The 21359-nt window shown below is 44.8% G+C and overlaps 1 protein-coding gene across 1 annotated transcript in view; it reads left to right on the forward strand.

Annotated features, from left to right (window-relative positions):
• LOC129825178 (tumor necrosis factor receptor superfamily member 21-like) overlaps positions 1-21359 on the forward strand; it is a 41207-nt gene that overhangs the window by 17284 nt on the left and 2564 nt on the right. The window contains exons 4-5 of the mRNA XM_055885061.1: positions 12031-12296; positions 20825-21035. Of these exons, the coding sequence (XP_055741036.1) occupies positions 12031-12296; positions 20825-21035 (477 nt within the window). The remainder of the gene's footprint in view (positions 1-12030; positions 12297-20824; positions 21036-21359) is intronic.

The following is a 21359-nucleotide window of genomic DNA, read 5'->3' on the forward strand; positions in this document are numbered from 1 at the left end:
ACATGTTGCGTTTATATTTTTGTTCAGTATATTTATCCTTCTACTGTTCACTATTACTCCTGTTTATATATATATATATATATATATATATATATATATATATATATATATATATATATATATATATATATATATATATATATATATATATATATATATATATGTATATATATATATATATGTGTGTGTGTTACCATTAGTATACAATATTACCTCAAGTATTTATATATTTCTGATACTAGTCACTTTTCAGCCCTGTTTACATGTATACTACCAGTCAGAAGTTTGGACACACCTACTCATTCCAGGGTTTTTCTTTATTTTTACTATTTTCTACGTTGTAGAATAATAGTAAAGACATCAAAACTACTAAATAACACATATGGAATCATATAGCAATCAAATTATAAAATATATTTTATATTTGAGATTCTTCAAAGTAGCCACCCTTTGCCTACACTGACACTCTTGCATATACACACACTCACACTAACACCCTCACACTAACACCCACACACTTAAGGCCAATCCAGACACTACGTAGACGGAGGGTACGGAGCGTAGCGCAGTGTTGCAATGTTGTTTTTCGTCACAAAAGACATACTGTCGTTTTTTTCGACCTGGAAATTGAGAATCGACAGATCATTTAGAAGACTGAGGGGCAGTATTGAGTGAGTTTCGTAACAGAAGTACTGTTCCTGTGTCTACATCACATCTTTTCCGGTATCCCTTCTGGTATAAACTCGGAAGAGATGGACGTGCTGCTATTTTGCCTCTACTACTTGCTATTCTACTTGCAAGCTTCCTTTTTTGTGCTTTTATTTCAAGATTTGCTACATGCAATTATGTCTCTGTCCAGTTTTGAGGAGCGTCTGTGCGAGCTGGTGAGACAATACGAGAACCTCTACAACCCTTCCAAGCACGCAAAAGACAACAGCTGGAAGGAGATATCACAGAATGTTAACACCGATACTGATATCAAAGAAACATAGAAAAGATTCGGGACCAGTATTTTTGCGATCTGAAAAGAGTGAAGGAGACGAGGAATGGGGCTGCTGCTGGTGTGTACTCCTCCAATTGTCCGTCAACTGGATTGGCTTCGTGTTTACGTGAAACATCATCAGACAGACACCAATATGTCATATACGGTATGGACTCTTGTTATGCAGCCGAGTCCTTTTGTACAGTGTGTGTGTTTGTGATCTTATGTTTAGGTGACCTAGTTAGAACATGTGGAATCAGCTATTTTCTGGATGGGAGAAATTGTGAGTGGGGCATATACAGTGACTAGTTCAAACATCAGACAAACAGACACTGTGGTGTGTGTATGGGCTAATTAGATTGAGATGTTTACGAAATCAGTTCTTTAGAGTAAGCATTTTCACTCAAAGGAGCCCATGGAGATGTTTTAAGATTTGCTTGCAATGCAGTCTAATGTATTTGCCATATGCTTGTCGGTGTTTGATGGGGGTGGTGTTTTGGACAGCACAGAGACAGAGCTGAGCCCTGAGGGCCCATCTACAGGTGGTTCATCGCCCATTGGTTCATCATCTCCCCAACCAGGTTCATTACCTCCTGGCCCCTCTCCCCAACGCCCTTCTCACCAACACCCAACACACCGTCCAGGCACGCCCTGCAAATCCAAGAAGCTGAGGATCCTTTGGACACTGACATTATGCAGCGAGTTAAAGAAACGCCAGCAGGAGTTACAGAAACAGCAGCAGTGTCCAGACACGGTCATGGTACCATGGACAGTGTCTATTCCTCCTAATCCATGTCTCCCATTTGTCAGGGACATGACAATGTACTTTCACAGGACCATCGATCAGTACTGTGTGTCCGCTTGGTCCACTCTCGAGTGAGACAGAGCCGTCCATCTTAACCCAAAAACTGGTGTTGTGTGCCTTTTTTCTTATTCACACTTTAGGGTGTTGGGTAATTTACTTGTGTTAACTTTGGGTTTTTTGTTTTTTTTCCCCTTTCATCACACTTTTCACCTGTGTATTACCATAGCAGGAACGTCTCCACAGACCACTACACATGACCATGTTCAACCTTGTTGTCACGATCGTTGTTGTAAGAATCGGAGCAAAACGCAGCGTGGTTTGTGTTCATCATCTTTATTACGTGAACCGGCAAAAAACAATAAAGAACAAAACGAACGTGAAGCTATGCAGTGCTCAAGGCAACTAAACACAAACAAGATCCCACAACAAACCCAGTGGGAAAAGGCTGCCTAAATATGATCCCCAATCAGAGACAACGATAAACAGCTGCCTCTGATTGGGAACCATACCAGGCCAACATAGAAAACAAAAACACCTAGATAGGAACACCCCCCCTAGTCACACCCCGACCTAACCAAAATAGAGAATAGAAAAGGCTCTCTATGGTCAGGGTGTGACACTTGTGTTATGTTGATTAGGGAAATGTCTCGAGGGTCTAGCCTTATTGTCTACAGATGGACAGCCATTCTCACCCATGTACCATAGTAGGAAGGTCTCCATTGAAAGGCCTCAACACAAGGTTGTACATGGTCATGTGTAATGCTGATTAGGTAAATTACTCAAGGGTCTAGCCTTATTGTCTACAGATGGACAGCCACTAATTTGAAGTCCACTACACATAATACAACGTTAGGTAAATGCCTTGAGGGTCTAGCCTCCAAAGAATATATGACAAACTAAAACCATACAAGGATGAAGTGACTGTCATTATGGTAGTCTTTATTTTGATTTGTAAAGTGTGAATAAGAAAAACAGCTAAATCTAACAGCAAAACCAAGTGTGTAGCTCACAATATGACATAAAAACAGTCATCAACCAGAGGAAGAGAACATATGTGCCACATGTGTTCCAAACCACACTCCAACATTTACTGTAGGGTGCCACCCGTGATAGCAGCATGCTGGAAAGACACTTGACCAGCTGGTGTGAGGAAGTAGTCCCTGAGGTTGTTGCGCACGTCTCTATAGCAACTCTGTCTTCCAACATGTATCTTGGGTCCAGGAAGCTGGTGTCCCCTTGTACCAGTTGTCTCCACTCTCCTGGATGCAGGTCCCCAGTGGGTGTGGAGTAGTCAACAAACGTGGAGTGGATGTACTGTGTTGATGACTCTGTGTTGTAAGCGTCTGTGGTGTAAAGGTAGTTGTGGAGAGCCACGCAGGCCTTGGTCTCAGCTTTCTCTGGGGCAACCTCAAGGGCTCGTCCCATGATCCTTCATCTTGCAGCAAGGATCTCAAAGTGGTTCTCTGAAATTCTTCTGGCTCTTGAGTGGCGGTAGTTGTAGATTTATTTTGGAATCATCAAGGCCAGAATAAACCTTTCAATTAAAGAAGCGTTTCTATTAGTATTAAACAGGAACATGAAGGCTATCGAATGTGTGCCGTGACATCTGTGTAACCTATGCTTTGGACCTAGGCCCCCATCCTCTTACTGGAATGCCAGATTACTTTTACGTGAAGCATATCATTTCAATGTCTATATTGGTATCATTTTCACATGTTAGGTTACGGCCTTATTCTAAAATTGATTAAATAGTTTTTTTTTGTCTCATCAATCACACAGAAATGTCAATCACACAGAAATTTTTGAAAATTTATAAGAAACCCCCCCAAATAGGGCTATCTTCTGTATATCACCCCTACCTTGTCACAACACAACTGATTAGCTCAAACGCATTAAGAAGGAAAGACGTTGCACAAATGAACTTTTAACAAGGCACACCTGTTAATTGAAATGCATTCCAGGTGACTGTGTGAGTGTGCAAAGCTGCCATCAAGGCAAAGGGTGGCAACTTTGAAGAATATAAAATGTCAAATATATTTAGATTTGTTTAACTGTTTTGGTTACTACATGATTCCATATGTGTTATTTCATAGTGTTGACGTCCTCACTATTATTCTACAATGTAGAAAATAGTAAAAATAAAGAAAAACCGTTGAATTAGTAGGTGTGTCCAAACTTTTTATTGGTACTGTATGTGTAACTGAGAGATGCATGCTAATGTTTTTAAATATATGTCAATTGTAATATTTTGTCTGTAATGTATTTTTTGCTACGTGTCGGACCCCAGTAAGACTAGCTGTCGCCATTGGCGTCGGCTAAAGGGGATCCTAGTAAATTAAATCAAATAGATCAACATGTGGCTTTAATTCCAGTTTGTCTAGAAATTAATAATTGATATGTTAAATGCACTTTAAATACGTTTTTATTTGCTCTAGTTCTATTCTTTAACTTAGATTTTTAGTAGAGATGAAGACGTGAATTGTAACGGCTGTTGTCTTCCTCGTCTGAGGAGGATAAGTTAGAAGGATTGGAGGACCAATGCGCAGCGTGGTAATTGTTCATCTTACTTTAATAAAGGTGAACACTCAAAATACAAAACAACAAAAGTGACAACCGAAACAGTTCTATCTGGTGCAGACACACAAAGACTGAAAACAACCACCCACAAAACCCAACACAAAACAGGCTACCGAAATATGGTTCCCAATCAGGGACAATGGTTGACAGCTGCCTCTGATTGAGAACCATATCAGGCCAAACACAGAAATAGCAAAACATAGAAATACAAACATAGACTGCCCACCCCAAGTCACGCCCTGACCATACTAAATAAAGACAAAACAAAGGAAATAAAGGTCAGAACGTGACATGAATCCAACATATCAATTATTAATTTCTAGACAAACTGGAATTAAAGGCAGACTAAGTCAGTGGTACAGATGGAACTATCCAAGTCAAAGATGGGTAGGGTGTCTGGGGGGTGTCGTGTGTCAGGGCTCTCACTGTGTGAAGTGAAGAGATTAGCACATTGTACCTGTCCGCTCACACCACGTGAGAATGTTCCAAGAATGTTAGTGTATAGTAGGGATGTGGACATTACGAAGATAGAAATGGACAACTGAAACTTGATCAGTAGTCTAACCGTGATTAATATTCAGCCTGACTACATACAATTGTCTATTCAACTTCCCTTTTGTGTTACTCACGAAAGGCATTTTGAAAGCATTAGAGAGAGCAATCTGTTAACAATTGAGTCTTCAAGGAAAGTCCTCAAGGAAAGTCCATGATAAACTGCTTTGGTATTTACATGGATTCAGGCTGCTATGTTAGGATTTTCAGCATTTAAAATGTTTTGTCCATTTTTCACACACACACAAGTGGCAATCAAGAAATTAAGTGCACTGACATTTTTCACATATTTTTCTTTACTGTTGTCTTAAAATAGTAGTAGTAGTAGTAGTAGTAGTAAGATTTTTATAAACAATGTCCAGATATACAAATAATCTGCATTTTTACTGCGTTGTTTGTCTACATTCAGTTCCAAAAAAGAGAATTTAATTGTATTTTAAACTTCAAACAACAAGTTAATTTACAGCATGTTTTTTAAAAAGGATTATAGAATGTTTATCAACTGGATGCCAAGTTTTACATTCAGACCATGTGTGTGTTTGTGTGTGTGATTACACAGCTGTTTACTCTTTTGAACAAAACAGTTTGTTAATTTGTCCAAGGTGTATAATTGGCTACCCTGAAGGCTGTAATGTCTATTTACTAGAGTAGTTAAAACACTCCTAATAAAAAGTGGAATGGGAAACATAAAGAAGGCGAGATTATACAAATAGTGAATTCTTTCATACGAGTCCAGAAAGTGATGTGAAGGGCGAGCAGGGTATACATAGTGCAGATGAAATGAATCCCCCGTGTGAGCCTGCTGTTTACGACGCCTGGGGGGGACGGGGGGGGGGGGGGGGACGGACATAGGAGGCCGTGCTGCTCAGCTCCAGGGTGGGCCAGGCCACAGGGACAGGCAGGGAAGCAGGGATAGGACCTGGACTGTGGCTGTGAGTCAGTTGGGCCTGCTGTGAATTTTGTATTATTATAATTTTCATGCAGACGGATTGGATTATGATACTTTACGTTCATTTTGTTTAGTGTTTTTTGAATGACGGCAACATTTTCTATAAAATGATAAAAACTGAGCAAGACTTCACAACCCTGGGGAGTCAAAGAGATTGAAACAATGAAAGTGACTGAGCAGCAAGCTGGTCTTATGCGACCAATTTGTCTCTTCCATGATGATGACTTGGGCTCCCGAGTGGCGCAGCGGTCTAAGGCACTAGAGGTGTCACTACAGACCCTGGTTTGATTCCAGGCTGTATGACAACCAGCTGTGATTGGGAGTCCCATAGGGCGGTGCACAATTGGCCCAGCGTCGTCTGGGTTTGGCCGGGGTAGGCCGTCATTGTAAATAAGAATTTGTTCTTAACTGACTTGCCTACTTAAATAAAGGGTAAATAAAAATGACAAGCTTACTTTGTCACCAGCAGGAATCCCCAGAGAGGTTCAGAGCAGATGGACTGGAGGGGAAAGACTGCATGGCTGCTATTGTAGCCTTTTTGTCATGCAGCCCTCTCAACTCAGACCTGCTGTGGCTGGTTTGCTGTCTCAATTGAGTTTTCCAATTAAAATTTTACAGCGCCCCCACTTCCCATTAGGGTCTGTGGTACTGTATAAGAGATGAACCACATTCCACATTGTCTCACCACCTCTCAGAGGCTCTACTTGTAATAGATGGAGACTACATGACAGTATGTTTGTGTTGTGTTGACTCTGAGTAACCTGTTGAAAAGCCTTGCAGTAGCCACATTTCTCTGCTCTGCAGGCAGCGCTACATTGCTGTGAACAAACTGTTTTAATTTTACATTTTGTTTTATTTAACTAGGCAAGCCATTTAAGAACAAATTCTTATTTACAATGACGGCCTACCGGGGAACGGTGGGTTATAACTGTGACACAACTTGTCGCCTCATCTCAATGCACCATCATCAATGTGAAAACTCAACCTATGTTTTACATCTAACTAACAGATGAAATTTGGAGTCTTTATTACTTTTGAGCGTTTTAAACCCTCCTCCGTCCCGTTACTATTTCCTGATTGGCAGCCATTTTCGGTCAGCTATCCTGTAATTTGTTTATATTCAATCTGCCACCACTGTAATCATGCCAGGGGGTTGGGGTTAAGGAAACTGACTATTGTACACATTCGCTAGCATACTGAATTATACATGTAGGTCATCTATTATATCCAACTAAAACAGAGATTGTATTTCCCCCTAGCCTAGCTCTGTCACTTTGTTTTAATTCTCTCTAAAGAAGGTGACAGTAGGCAGGCTCAATAGGAACTGTCACAAAATGCTTCAGGTGTCGGTCTCATCGTTCAACACAAAGTCGCTTCGTGGCACGACTCTGACCTCAGGGCAGGACAACCATAGTGTAGCCTTGGACTCGACCAGGTCACAAGCCAACCACTGCAGGTTTACTGCGAGTCAATCTCCCAGCTACAATCTCTCCAAACTGACCCTGTATTATGCACTTTGGATGTTTGGGCTTTGATAGTAGATATTAAATCAGGGATCACTGTGATCGTTATCAAAATTGAATTATTAATGATGTTTCTGTCACGTTCTGACCATAGTTCTTGTGCGTTTTGCTTGTTTTAGTGTTGGTCAGGACGTGAGCTGGGTGGGCATTCTATGTTGTGTGTCTAGTTTGTCTGTTTCTATGTTTGGCCTAATATGGTTCTCAATCAGAGGCAGGTGTTTTGTGTTGTCTCTGATTGGGAATCATATATAGGTGGCTTGTTTTGTGTTGGGGTTTGTGGGTGGTTGTTTCCTGTCTTTGTGTTTTTTCTGCACCAGATAGGGCTGTATCGGTTTTCCACATTTGTTATTTTGTATTCGTTGTAAGTGTTCACTGTTTATCGTTTTATTAAACATGTTGAGCACTGGCTACGCTGCGTGTTGGTCCGATCCCTGTTACACCCTCTCTTCTCGTGAAGAGGAGGAAGGCTGCCGTTACAGAACCACCCACCAATCTCGGACCAAGCAGCGTAGCAACGGGCAGCAGCGGCAACAGCAGCAGCAGGAGGAATGGACTTGGGAAGAGGTGTTGGACGGAAAGGGTTGCTACACATGGGAGGAGATCCTGGCTGGTAAGGATCGCCTTCCATGGGAACAGGTGGAGGCAGCTAGGAGAGCGGAAGCAGCCTTGAAGGGGAACCGGTGTTATTAGGGAACACGGCTGGCCAGGAAGCCCGAGAAGAAACCCCAAAAATGTCTTGGGGGGGGGGGGGGGCTAAAGGGGAGTGTGGCGAAGTCAGGTAGGAGACCTGCACCAACTTCCCGGGCTTGCCGTGGAGAGCGAGAGTACGGGCAGACACCGTGTTGTGCGGAAAGGCGCACGGTGTCTCCTGTACGTGTGTATAGCCCGGTGCGATACATCCCAGCTCCACGTATCGGCCGTGCTAGAGTGGGCATCGAGCCAGGTGCCATGAAGCCGGCTCAACATATCTGGTCTCCAGTACGTCTCCTCGGGCCGGTGTACATGGCACAAGCCTTACGCATGGTGTCCCCGGGTTCGCCAGCACAGACCAGTGCGGGCTATTCCACCTCGCCGCACTGGCCTGGCTACGGGGAGCATTAAACCAGGTAAGGTTGGGCAGGCTCGGTGCTTAAGAGCTCCTGTACGCCTTCACGGTCCGGTATATCCGGCGCCACCTCCTCGCCCCAGCCCAGTAACACCAGTGCCTACACCACGCACCAGGCTTCCTGTGCGTCTCCAGAACTCTGTTCCTCCTCCACGCACTCTCCCTGTGGTGCGTGTCTCCAGCCCGGTACCACCAGTTCCGGCACCACGCACCAAGCTTAATGTGCGTATCCAGAGCCCTGTACGCACTGTTCCTTCTCCCCGCAAACACCCTGAGGTGCGTGCCCTCAGCCCGGTACCACTAGTGCCGGTACCACGCACCAGGTGTATAGTGTGCCTCGAGAGTCCAGTGTGCCCTGTTCCTGCTCCCCGCACTAGCCTTGAGGTGCGTGTCTACAAACCGGTACCACCAGTTCCGGCAACACGCACCAGGCCTACTGTGCGCCTCAGCAGGTTTTAGGGGGTGCGTTCGGAGTCCGCACCTCAGGAGGGGGGTACTGTCACGTTCTGACCATAGTTCTTGTGTGTTTTGCTTGTTTTAGTGTTGGTCAGGACGTGAGCTGGGTGGGCATTCTATGCTGTGTGTCTAGTTTGTCTGTTTCTATGTTTGGCCTAATATGGTTCTCAATCAGAGGCAGGTGTTTTGTGTTATCTCTGATTGGGAATCATATATAGGTGGCTTGTTTTGTGTTGGGGTTTGTGGGTGGTTGTTTCCTGTCTTTGTGTTTTCTCTGCACCAGATAGGGCTGTATCGGTTTGCCACATTTGTTATTTTGTATTCGTTGTAAGTGTTCACTGTTTATCGTTATATTAAACATGTTAAGCACTGGCTACGCTGCATGTTGGTCCGATCCCTGTTACACCCTCTCTTCTCGTGAAGAGGAGGAAGGCTGCCGTTACAGTTTCTCTGCACATTATAGTTCAGTCTGCATAATGTGGCTTCTTGTAGTCTGTGGAGTGAGGTTTGGGTCAATTCCATTTCACTTTCCGTCAATTCAATTAATGAATTGGAATGAATGTGACATTTTGTTAGTAAATTGGAAATCCCCCCCATGTTTTAATGAAGGTTTTGTTTCAATTTTAATTTATTCAAGTTGAATTATGACGCACATACTTATCTTTCAATTGAATATGGCTATGCCTGCTGTAACGATAGTCTATGTCGTCCTCCTCATCGGACGAGGAGAGGCGAGAAGGATCGGACCAATATGCAGAGTGGTTAGTTTCCATGGTAATTTAATAACACGAAAACAATATGCGATACAAAATAACAAAATGAACCTACCGTTACAGTCCCGTGTGGCGAAACACTAACAAGGAACAAACACCCACAAAACACACGTGAAACCCCGGCTGCCTAAGTATGATTCTCAATCAGGGACAACGATTGACAGCTGCCTCTGATTGAGAATCATACCAGGCCGAACACACAAAACCCCAACATAGAAAACAACACATAGACAACCCACCCAACTCACGCCCTGACCATACGAAATACATACAAAACAAGGGAAAACAGGTCAGGAACGTGAAACCTGCAGGGATGGCACAGTTTCACAGACATGGGGTTTTTCTGCACCTGTTTGCGAACATGTTCTGTTTTGACTGAGTAAAGTTTTAACACCTGGGGATGTTTGTGTCTGCCTGGCAGTCTGAATATATATTAGTTAGGCTATTCACGTCTGGGACATTTCCTGTTATAACAAATGCTCCCCCCGACATATTTCTGCCACTTGGCTTGTATTTACAAGTCAACATGTTCTGCTGCGTCCCTCAGAAGTGTGACTGGAGCCAGCCAGGCAGGGTGTGGTGTAGGATATCCTTCAGATAAGGTCCTACAGCTTCAGAAAGGCTATGGTTGGGTGAGGAGGAGAACCCCATGTCCTCTTTTTCCTCTTGTGTCGTTTCACAATAAACAAATTGAGGCCGCTTAGTACTATTTTTACATTAAAACCAACGAGTATGCATTTTCTCAAACCTATCATAACACATTCATCAGTAGACCATGACGTAAGGACTAAAGATAGATATTTCTAGCATGAAAGACCAAAGGGGACCATAAGATGGATTTATGCATTGTTTGTTATCCAGATGCCATTAACAGCAGGGAGTTATAGCATGTCATGCTATTGCGCGGACCTTAAGCAAGTATGCATATGTCAAGGCATGAGATGATCCAATGTCTTACAGTTTGCACATTTTCCATTTACACTTTCACAACAATATTGCCCTATCAAAAGCCACATCTATGAGTAGGTCCAGTAGTTTTCCAGACCATCAGGGAAAAAAGCAGGCCCTGTTCCCTAATTATAAGCTACAGGGCACTGGGTTTATTTCCCAGTCAGTTAACATGGTCAGGAGAAACACTGGGCTCTCTGAGCTTAGGCAGTGTCTTATACCTTGGTAGTGGCCCTGGCTGAAAAGGACAACCAACCTGCTGAGTCTGCAGCTGAGCCTAACCATGTTCCATACTGGCACTAAAGACCTTTGTTTCAGCACCAGCTACTCTCACACATGCCTATTGTGATTATCAGAGAGAGATTCTGAAAGAGCATTCTCAACATCATTTCAATGGAGTGTCTATCTTAGATCAGCAGTGTAGTACCACTACTTCTACTATTACTACTACTTCTACTACTTCTAATACTACTACTACTTCTACTACTACTACTTCAACTACATAGGCAGTGTTACTTTAAAGCACAAAAAGCCGGACAGGAGGACAGGCAGGCAGTTCTTCAAGCGGCTTTGAACCCATCAGGAGGTTGTCTTCATATACTGAAAGTAACACTTCCTCCATCTGGTTGAGACCAGTTCAGCTTTATGAGTCTGTCTGGACAGGGTGTGCAGAGGGAACAGATGGGCTGCCAGTTCTGAGGTGCGGAGAGGTGGAGGGTAGTGGAGAACTTCAGATGCATCTGCTGAGGTAAAGCTTGGTGAAAGATCACTTTCAGAGAGTGTATTCCTGGATCCACTAGTTTATGACGGTGCATCGCTCATAAGCAGCAACCAGACGTGCAGGCCGGCTAAAACTGTTCTGATTACCCCCTAACTGAGACCTTAGGCTTAGGGTAACTGAGAGGTCATAATCCTTATGTAGCACACACATACAAACTCACTCTCTACATCTCTACAACACAAATCTTAGATTCACTGTGTTCACTTAATAGCATTTTATAAGAAAGGAACAATGGCTCAGTGTGGTTCAAGAGGACCCATTTTTTGTTGTTGCACTAGTCATAGTGTTAACTATTGCTTTTAACTGATACAACCTTACAATTAAGGAAAAATCAAGTAATATAATTGTATGCTCTTTTAATTTGATTTCTAAGTACTTAATGGGCATAATCACTATAAATGAAGGAAGGTCTGAAAAGTCTGAAGGGGTAAATGATCATATCATGTCTCATGATCAACAGAGTCCATGTGAATTAGTGATTGACTTATTAGTCAAGAGTGACATCCATTGTTAATCAATGGCTCCAGTCTATTTCAGACATGGCATAAAATGTACCTGTTCTCTCCTCTCTTTACCCAGGTGTTGATATCCTGAAGTTGGTGGCAGCTCAGATTGGCAGCCACTGGATTGACATGTACCAATCCCTGGCCAATGCCACGGAGCGTGAAGTGGCAGCATTCTCCAACGGCTACCAGTCAGACCACGAGCGTGCATACGCTGCCCTGCAGCACTGGACCATCCGCGATGGGGACGCCAACCTAGCCAAGCTCATCAACGCCCTGCACCGCCACCGCCGCATTGACGTGGTGGAGAAGATACGGGGCATCATGGAAGACAATCCTCAGGTAAGCCCTACTGGCAAAGAGAATCTGTTCTGTCCTCCAGTGAACTCTCCCATCTTGAATCACAGGTGGGCTATTTGGGCTAAATGGCACTCCTCACTAATGAGCCTTCAGGTTCTCATTTTATCTCACCAAATCTCTAGAGTACAAAGTCACTCACAAAGTCACTCAACGTGAACGCAAACATAGAAATCACATATGGGATCACAACGTTAATTTAAACAAGTCACAAGAGTGGTGACCAGCCCTCCTGCCTTAAGGGAAGGGCCCTCGTGACTGTCCTGGCTTGGCGCTACTGTACAGTACAGAGGTCAACGTAGAGAGACTGGCCAGTTGCGAAAGTGGATCATTCATCACGCTCCACTTTTCTCCTAACTTCCTCCCATCTCTCAGATACATATCATATTATCCCCATGTCCAGTGACCTTCTCTGCTCAAAGTTAGATTCTTACAGTTAAGGGCTTGTTATGGTCGTCTTATGAGAGATATTGAGACCCGGAGATATATCTTACAGGCTGCCTATTGTAATTCTGCTTGTCGTCACTACTTAATAATCCTTGGATGATGATAATATCTAGTGTGGTTTGTCTCAATCAATGGTGGAGGAGATTGCAGTTAATAAATCATTTGGTGAGGGAGGGAACAGGGAAGCAGAAGCACAGTATGAGTAGGGAACATAGTGTGCTGGAGGCTGCTCTCTCCCCTTCCTCCCTCCCTTGTTTTTCCTCAGTACACTCTTGGCCATTTCTACAGATTTTCTCCTCATTCCATTGAATCAGCACTGGGTCATGTGTTATAAATAACTTAAGAGTAAACCACCAGGAAATGGTGATTCATGAGGGATACTCTGTAAGGAGGGATGACCATTCATCATGCAGTGTGCCTCTTATTGGTACCAGACAGAAATGCTGCAGACAGACAGTATTGTAGGTGTACACATATGGTATTCTTCCTTAGAGGTATAATATACAACCATGTGGTTCCACTGACGTAAGACTTCCCCATCCGTGTGATTCATAAATGAGGTGTCTGTGTGTGGTGATTCCACCAGAGTGGGCTGGCTGCCTTATGTATGGGAGGGATGGAGCGAAGGAGGGAGGAAAGGAGAGAGGGAGGGGATACTGTTTCCTGCTGCCACCCCAGTTTTGTTAATTCATTAAGACACATCTTGGAGCTATCCTCCATGACTGGGTTGTTTTTAAACAAACCACAGGTGGTGAGCCCCAAACATTGCTGATCTGCCTCCCCAGCTGATATTCTCTCATTCCAATAGTGTGATTTCATCATAGCTGTAAGACAAGGAGCCTGAAGCAGAAAGGACAGAGGCTGATCCAAGTTGTTTGTGCGTGTGTGTGTCTGCATGTACTGTATGTGTCAGCGTGTGTTGGTATGCATGTGGAGCATGTCCTCCTGTTTAATCTTGCAGATGACCATAGCTGCAGTGTGAGCTGAGCTTTGTCTCTCCTCCTGCCCTCGGTCTCAGCTGGTTAGGGCTGACTGATGGAGTCACTGTACTGTCAGTGTTAAATGAGGCCTAGCCATAGACCAATGATGCTGAAGGGCCTTGGCACACTGTAGTAGTTTACCCTAGGACAGAGAGATATATCCTTTTACTGATAATGTCACCGCAAAAACAGTTTTGCCCAGCTAATGGTCAAAATAAAGTGTTTTTACTTCTCACTGTCTGTTTCTTTGCAGCTGCAAAAGTCTAGGGCACGTGTTATGATGCTTCAGTCAGCAAGGAACCTGACCAACATGACGTTATGTCAGACAAAACACCCTCCCCATAAAGTGAAATGAGTGTAGTTGGAGCCACAATCTGCTCAGCATGTAAGGTATTTCTGGGGCACCCTCCCTCTCTCCTCTGTGCCCCAGACAGACATGTTTTAGCCTGCTCAAAAAAAGCACTCAGTCATCTGAATGATGCATTTAGAGGAAGAGATTAAACATCACAACACATTGGCTCTCTGTGGCACGCAAGACCTCAGGTCAACTTCTCGGAAACAAACTGCTTTAACAGAATGAAGATTCTCTCTTAGTGCTTCAGTGGTTGTTGTGTTAATCCCCGCTTGGGAAAAGGTATTGTCCTAAAGGTCATAGCCAGCTGCCTCTGTCTGTTTTCTTCTTCTTTCCCTCTGGTCCTTCCTCTACTCCCAGTAGGGGCTTTTCCATCCACACCAAGGCCACTTCTCATAATAAGAGTTCTAGCCTCCCCTTCAGGCACAATGCTACACACGGAATCCAATTTCAGACATTATTAAGTGTTTACTACTCCCATTTAAAGGACCATTCATTCGTTCAGAGGCCCAGGTGCATTCTCCAGTCTGCACAGGAAGATGGTGCCGACAGACATGGTTGTCCTATTTCTAGCTCCTAGCCAACTTTGCAGTATTTAAAAAATATTATTTCTTATATTATTTGCTCAGAACATTTCTTGCATTATTACCTACAGCAGAAAATAACTTTTGGATATTAGATTGGAGATCAACCAGCAATTTGACCAGAAATTCTATTTCCCTGAATTGAATCCTTTGTTTGAACTCCCCAAGACAGTTCCCTTCTTCCCAGGGGCAGCTCCAAGACTCCGCTGCTGGAGAACAGGAATAAGGAGTGGGCTCCTCGTCAGACTCTGGAGGCATGCATACCATCCACCACTTCCGTGTATGTTACTCGCTAACGTTAAGTCCCTGGACAATAAAGTAGACGAGCTCAGAGCAAGGATCTCCTTACAGCGAGACATTAGGGGCTGAAACGTACTCTATTTTATGGACTCATGTCTCTCTCCGGATATACTGTCCCCTACCATTCAGCCAGCAGGGTTCTCTGTCCATTGCGCGGACAGGAAGAAATAACTCTCCAGGAAATAGAAAGGTAGAGGTGTATGTTTCATGACTAACTACTTGTGGTGTGATTGTGATAATGTACAGGAACTCAAGTCCTTTTGTTCTCCCGATCTGAAATACCTCACCATCAAATGCTGACCGCATTACCTCCCAAGAGAGTTTTCTGGCTCTCAAGGAACTACACTCAACTTTATGCAAACTGGACACCACATATTCTGAGGCTGCAATTATTGTAGCTGGGGACTTTAATAAAGGAAATCTGAGGAAAACGCGACCGAACTTCTATCAACACATATTCAGTGCTACTCGCTCATCGAGCATTCTTGACCATTGCTACTCCTCCTTCCATGACAGCTACAAGGCTCTCCCCCGCCCTCCTTTCGGCAAATCAGATCATGCGTCCATTTTGCTCCTCTATGCTTCAAGTTTATTTTGATCACGTAGACTGGGAAATGTCCCGGGTTGCCTCAGAGAATAGTATCGACGTATAAACTGAGTTGGGGACTGAGTTCATCAGGAAGTGCATAGAGGATGTTATCCAAACAAAAAAACGTGGATGGATGGCAGCATTCGTGCAAAACTGAAAGCACAAACCACCGCATTTAACCTCTGCAAGGTGACTGAGAACATGGACGTGTACAAACAGACCAGCTATGCCCTCCGTAAGGCAATCAAAGAGGCAAAACAACTGTGTAGGGACAAAGTGGAGACACAGTTTAACGGCTCAGACACAAGATGTTCAGTATGTGGCAGGGACTCCAGACATTGATTATAAAGGGAAAGCCAGCCTTGTCGCGGACACCAACGCCTCGCTCCCGGACAAGCTAAACACCTACTTTGCCCATTAACCCTCAGAATGCTGCCGGCCCAGATGACATCTCTAGCCGCATCCTCAGAGCATGTGCAGACTAGCTGGCTGGAGATTTTACGGACATATTCAATCTCTCCCTATCCCAGTCTGTTGTCCCCACTTGCTTCAAGATATCCACCATTGTTCCTGTACCCAAGAAAGCGAAGGTAACTGAAGTAAATGACTATCGCTCACTTCGGTCATCATGAAGTGCTTTGAGAGGCTAGTTAAGAATCATATCACCTCCACCTTACCCGACACCCTAGACCCACTACAATTTGCATAACACCCCAACAGATCCACAGATGACGCAATCACCATTGCATTACACACTGCTCTATCCCATCTGGACAAGAGGAATACATTTGTAAGAATGCTGTTAATTAACTACAGCTCAGCCTTTAACACCCTCATCAATAAGCTCGGGGCCCTGACTCTGAACCCTGGACTTCCTGACGGGCCGATCCCAGGTGTTGAGGTAACAATACCTCTGCCAGCCTCCCGGGTGGCGCAGTTAGCACTGCGATGCAGTGCCCTAGACCACTGCGCCACCCGGGAGGCTGGCAGAGGTATTGTTACCTCAACACCTGGGATCGGCCCGTCAGGAAGTGGGCTAGTTAAGAATCATATCACCTCCACCTTACCCGACACCCTAGACCCACTACAATTTGCATAACACCCCAACAGATCCACAGATGACGCAATCACCATTGCATTACACACTGCTCTATCCCATCTGGACAAGAGGAATACATTTGTAAGAATGCTGTTAATTAACTACAGCTCAGCCTTTAACACCCTCATCAATAAGCTCGGGGCCCTGACTCTGAACCCTGGACTTCCTGACGGGCCGATCCCAGGTGTTGAGGTAACAATACCTCTGCCAGCCTCCCGGGTGGCGCAGTGGTCTAGGGCACTGCATCGCAGTGCTAACTGCGCCACCAGAGTCTCTGGGTTCGCGCCCAGGCTCTGTCGCAGCCGGCCGCGACCGGGAGGTCCGTGGGGCGACGCACAATTGGGCTAGCATCGTCCGGGTTAGGGAGGGTTTGGCCGGTAGGGATATCCTTGTCTCATCGTGCTCCAGCAACTCCTGTGGCGGGCCGGGCGCAGTGCGCGCTAACCAAGGGGGCCAGATACACGGTGTTTCCTGCGACACATTGGTGCGGCTGGCTTCCGGGTTGGAGGCGCGCTGTGTTAAAGAAGCAGTGCGGCTGGTTGGGTTGTGCTTCGGAGGACGCATGGCTTTCGACCTTCGTCTCTCCCGAGCCCGTACGGGAGTTGTAGCGATGAGACAAGATAGTAATTACTAGCGATTGGATACCACGAAAATTGGGGAGAAAAGGGGATAAAATAAAAAAAATAAAAATAAATAAATAAATAAATTAAAAAACAATACCTCTGCCACGCTGATCCTCAACATTGGGGCCCCACAAGGGTGCGTGCTCAGCCCCGTCCTATACTCTCTGTTCAGCCATGACTGCGTGGCCATGCATGTCTCCAACTCAATCATCAAGTTTGCTCATGACACAACAGTGGCACGCATGATTACGCCTGTTTCACCGCCTGGTATGGCAATTGCACCGTCCGCAACCGCAGGGCTCTCCGGAGTGTGGTGCTGTCAGCCCAACTCATGACTGGGGGTGCACTGCCTGCCCTCCAGGACATCTACAGCACCCAGTGTCACAGGAAGGTCAAGAAGATCATTAAGGGCCTCAGCCACCCGAGCCACAGCCTGTTCACAGCACTACCATGTAGAAGGTGGAGACAGTAAAGGTGCATCAAAACTGGGACCGAGAGACTGAAAAACAGCTGCTATCTCCAGGCCTTCAGGCTGTTAAATAGTCACCACTAGCCGGGCCTCCGCCCTGTACCCTGCCCTGAACCTTAGTCATTGTTACTAGCCGGCTACCACCCTGTACTCTACTGTGCAACCTTAGAGACTGGTGCCCTATGTACATAGAGTCATTGAACATTATTCACTGGTCATTTTACACTGGTCATTTTAATAATGTTTACATACTGTTTTACCCATACATACTGTTTTTTGATAGTTCATACTAGAGCAATACACAAATATAACACTCCAATCGTGAATCAGTGATTATTTTCTGGGGAAACACCACTTGTCTCCTTGGAAGTGAGATCCCCAGAAAAGCAGTTAATGATTTAAAGGCCCAATCTTAGTGTGTTTGTGTCCCCCCTCTATCCCACCCCCAACCCCTCCCCAGAGCGTGGTTTTTCATAATGCATATGTACTGTAGCTAGGTTTCCATCCAATTGGCGACTGATGTTCATGTGAATATTCTAAAATCTGCATAAAAACATTATGCCCATTTTTCAACCAGAGATGTGTTTCTATCAAATTGCCTTGTTTCGCATAAAAGGCTGTGCGTGGTGACGTAGTGCACATAAAAACAACTTTTGCCGTTAAATTCCCATGAACCAAATAAAAAATACAAGTTAAATGGGTTTCCATCGCTTTTTCAACTGGTTTTGTCAGTAAAAATGCTGCGCTATATAGCGAATGTGCCCACTCTGGTCTTGGCACATGCTTTCTAGCCAACAGCTGGCAGATACAGTGCGCGTATAGCCTACATGATGAGATTATTATGGACAAAAGAGTGATCATTTTTATTTGTCAAACTGCAGGCAAGCATCTATCTTCATGTCACCAGAATAAGCCCCTGGATATTTATTGGAAAGGAGCATCAAGCTCATCACCGTGTACTTTCAGGTAGGCCCTTCATCACATCTGTTGGGGAAGATGTTTAGTATCAGCTGGAAAATCAGTGTTTGCAGCGTCACAAGTAAAGGCTCTCTTGACCCACACAGGTAAAGGCTCTCTTGACCCACAATGTCTTTTGATATTGCAGTTTTTCCATAGCCTGCTGTATTTTGCTGCTGAACAGGGTTTATGACTAAACATGCAACACATCTTTCCTAAGCGCCAAAATTTGTAGCTACTCACATTAATTAATCACAGCTACTCTGTAGATTCAGCAAAATATCAGTGTTATTTGTGATCAAATTAAAATGTGAATGTTCTCTGTGTCTCTGATGCCTCAGCAGTTCCTCCCTACACAGGGCCAGACCCCCTAGCGTGTCTATTGTGTGTTTGAGTGTGTGCGCGATTGTGTGATGTGTGACAATGTCCCTACCCTGGGGTCTGCTGTGTGTGTGTTGACAGGCTATGTCAGTGACTCAGCCAGATCACTGTCTCTCCTCTAATGACTCAGTCACTGGCTACTGACAACTCAGAGAAGCTTCTGGAACGGTGACACCATTTCCCCCTGTTTTCTCCTAATTCTCCACGATGAGTCGATCTGAGTTCAAGTATTTTTAGTCTCCAGGGGATTCTCTGGAGGGTTAGTTGGTCGGTTTTGTAACAGCTGTTTGTAACATAATTTGGCCAGAGCGGCGTAGTGCTCCAGTCATCGTAGACGTGTCATTGCCTGCCTATCTGACCTAGTGCACAGAGGAACTTGTTATCAAATAGGGGAGATAGCAGGGACTGCATATGGATCATATACACACACAGAAGTAAGTGAGGTCTGTCTGATGCCACATCAAGCTGTTTTATATTGGATTTTATGTTCGCATCAGAAGTTTTCCATTGCACTCCCATCACCTGCATGAAATTCCATTGTGTTTCTGTGAAGCCATATTGAACTGTTCTATTGGATTTTCAGCACCCTGAAAGTTTTCCATTGCATTTCCATCGCCTGTATGAAATGCCCTTTACCATTTCCTTCGTGCCTCACTCACAGCAGAGCCTTTTTTTCTACAGTTCCGAAGTCAAAATGTAAGTCTCTCAAGAGCTCATCCAGTCTATACACCACCAGTTCACTACATTACCATACCGAAGAAGACTGTTATTTATGTCTTGCCTGAGCCCTAGGGCAAGCACAGTGGTGTACTATACCTGGTAGTGTGTGACTGGGCCCATGTGGTCTGTGGGCAGTACATTCCTGCTTTGTCCAAGTCCACAGAATCCCTTTCATGTCTGGCCGGTTGTGTACACTCCCTGAGGCAAGGAGAGAGAATCACGGATGGGAGTGGGTGGTCTGGGGCTGTGGGTTGGCCCACTGTGTCACCTGACGCGGGCTGCATGGGGCTGGGCACACAGGAGCTCCCTGTCCTCTCCCTGCACTGCGTAAAATGGCCTGTTTCCAAACTTGTGCAGGTGTATCCCAAAGCCTAATAATAACCACTTGTACCATAGTAGGCATAAGTCGTGATGTGTAAATGATTCAAAAGTCAGCAATTGCTAAAGAAAGTCACTGACTGTCTGTGACATGACAAGCCTGAGCACTCAGCTCTTGAATTGCTAATAGCTGATGACAATGGTGAGGTGTGAGTGTCAGGATATCTTCCAACTATCTAGCAATCTCTTTAGCGTTGGCACTTCTCAGCATGTCACTGGCTGGACACAATTGCAGTCAGGATCAAAGTCACCATTGAGTGGTGTTCCCACTATCAAACAGTCGCAAATTGCTTTTGAGTCATCACAGATACCATACTTTAAATCATCAGAGTGGCAAGCAAGACGCAAGAGCCTTCAGAGGTGTACGGATAACTAGGAGTACGAAACTGGGGTATTTGGTGCAGTGGTCTGTCCGGACAACAGCGTGACTCCGAACACTGCTTTCTCAGCCATTGGTTTCCAACACGGACACTGACCCTCACCTCCCCTCTCCCTCTCAATTCAATTCAAGGGGCTTTATTGGCATGGGAAACATATGTTAACCTTGCCAAAGCAAGTGAAGTAGATAATATACCTTTCTCTCTCTCTCTCTCCATCTCCCTCTCTTTCTCTCCTCCCCTCTCCCTCTCTGCAGTTTAATCTGAACCAGCTGATGACTGTGAATGTAACCCCGAGCCACAGTCCTGTCCACAAGTCTTTGGAGTCTCCTGGGGTGGTGGTGGAGCAGTCTCCTGTGGACCGGACCAAGGGCTTCTTCCCCGACGAATCAGAGCCTCTGCTCCGCTGTGACTCCACCTCCAGCAAAGACTCCGCCCTCAGCAGGACCGGCTCATTCATCACCAAAGGTAAGCACATACTATGACACAGTTCTGTTTCAGTAATTATGCTCAGCAACTGGCTCCTACAGAGGTGACGTATTTGTATTTACTGCCCCCTTCTGGTTATAAAGTGCACCTGATTTCATACTCCATTATAGCAAGTCATCAACTATGAAATCTTTGAGAAATACGTCTAAGTCATCATAAGGATGACTGGGATTTTATTCCCAGCAGCAGAACGTGACTGCTAATTTAGTCATTCATGATTTCCTATTTTATGGACAACAAACAAGCTGTAGCTAACATCCGCAGTATGTTGCAGGCTATCCTCCTCATTCTGACATTTTCTTC

The sequence above is a fragment of the Salvelinus fontinalis genome, chromosome 27 (genome assembly GCF_029448725.1).
Source record: "Salvelinus fontinalis isolate EN_2023a chromosome 27, ASM2944872v1, whole genome shotgun sequence".
Taxonomy (NCBI): domain Eukaryota; kingdom Metazoa; phylum Chordata; class Actinopteri; order Salmoniformes; family Salmonidae; genus Salvelinus; species Salvelinus fontinalis.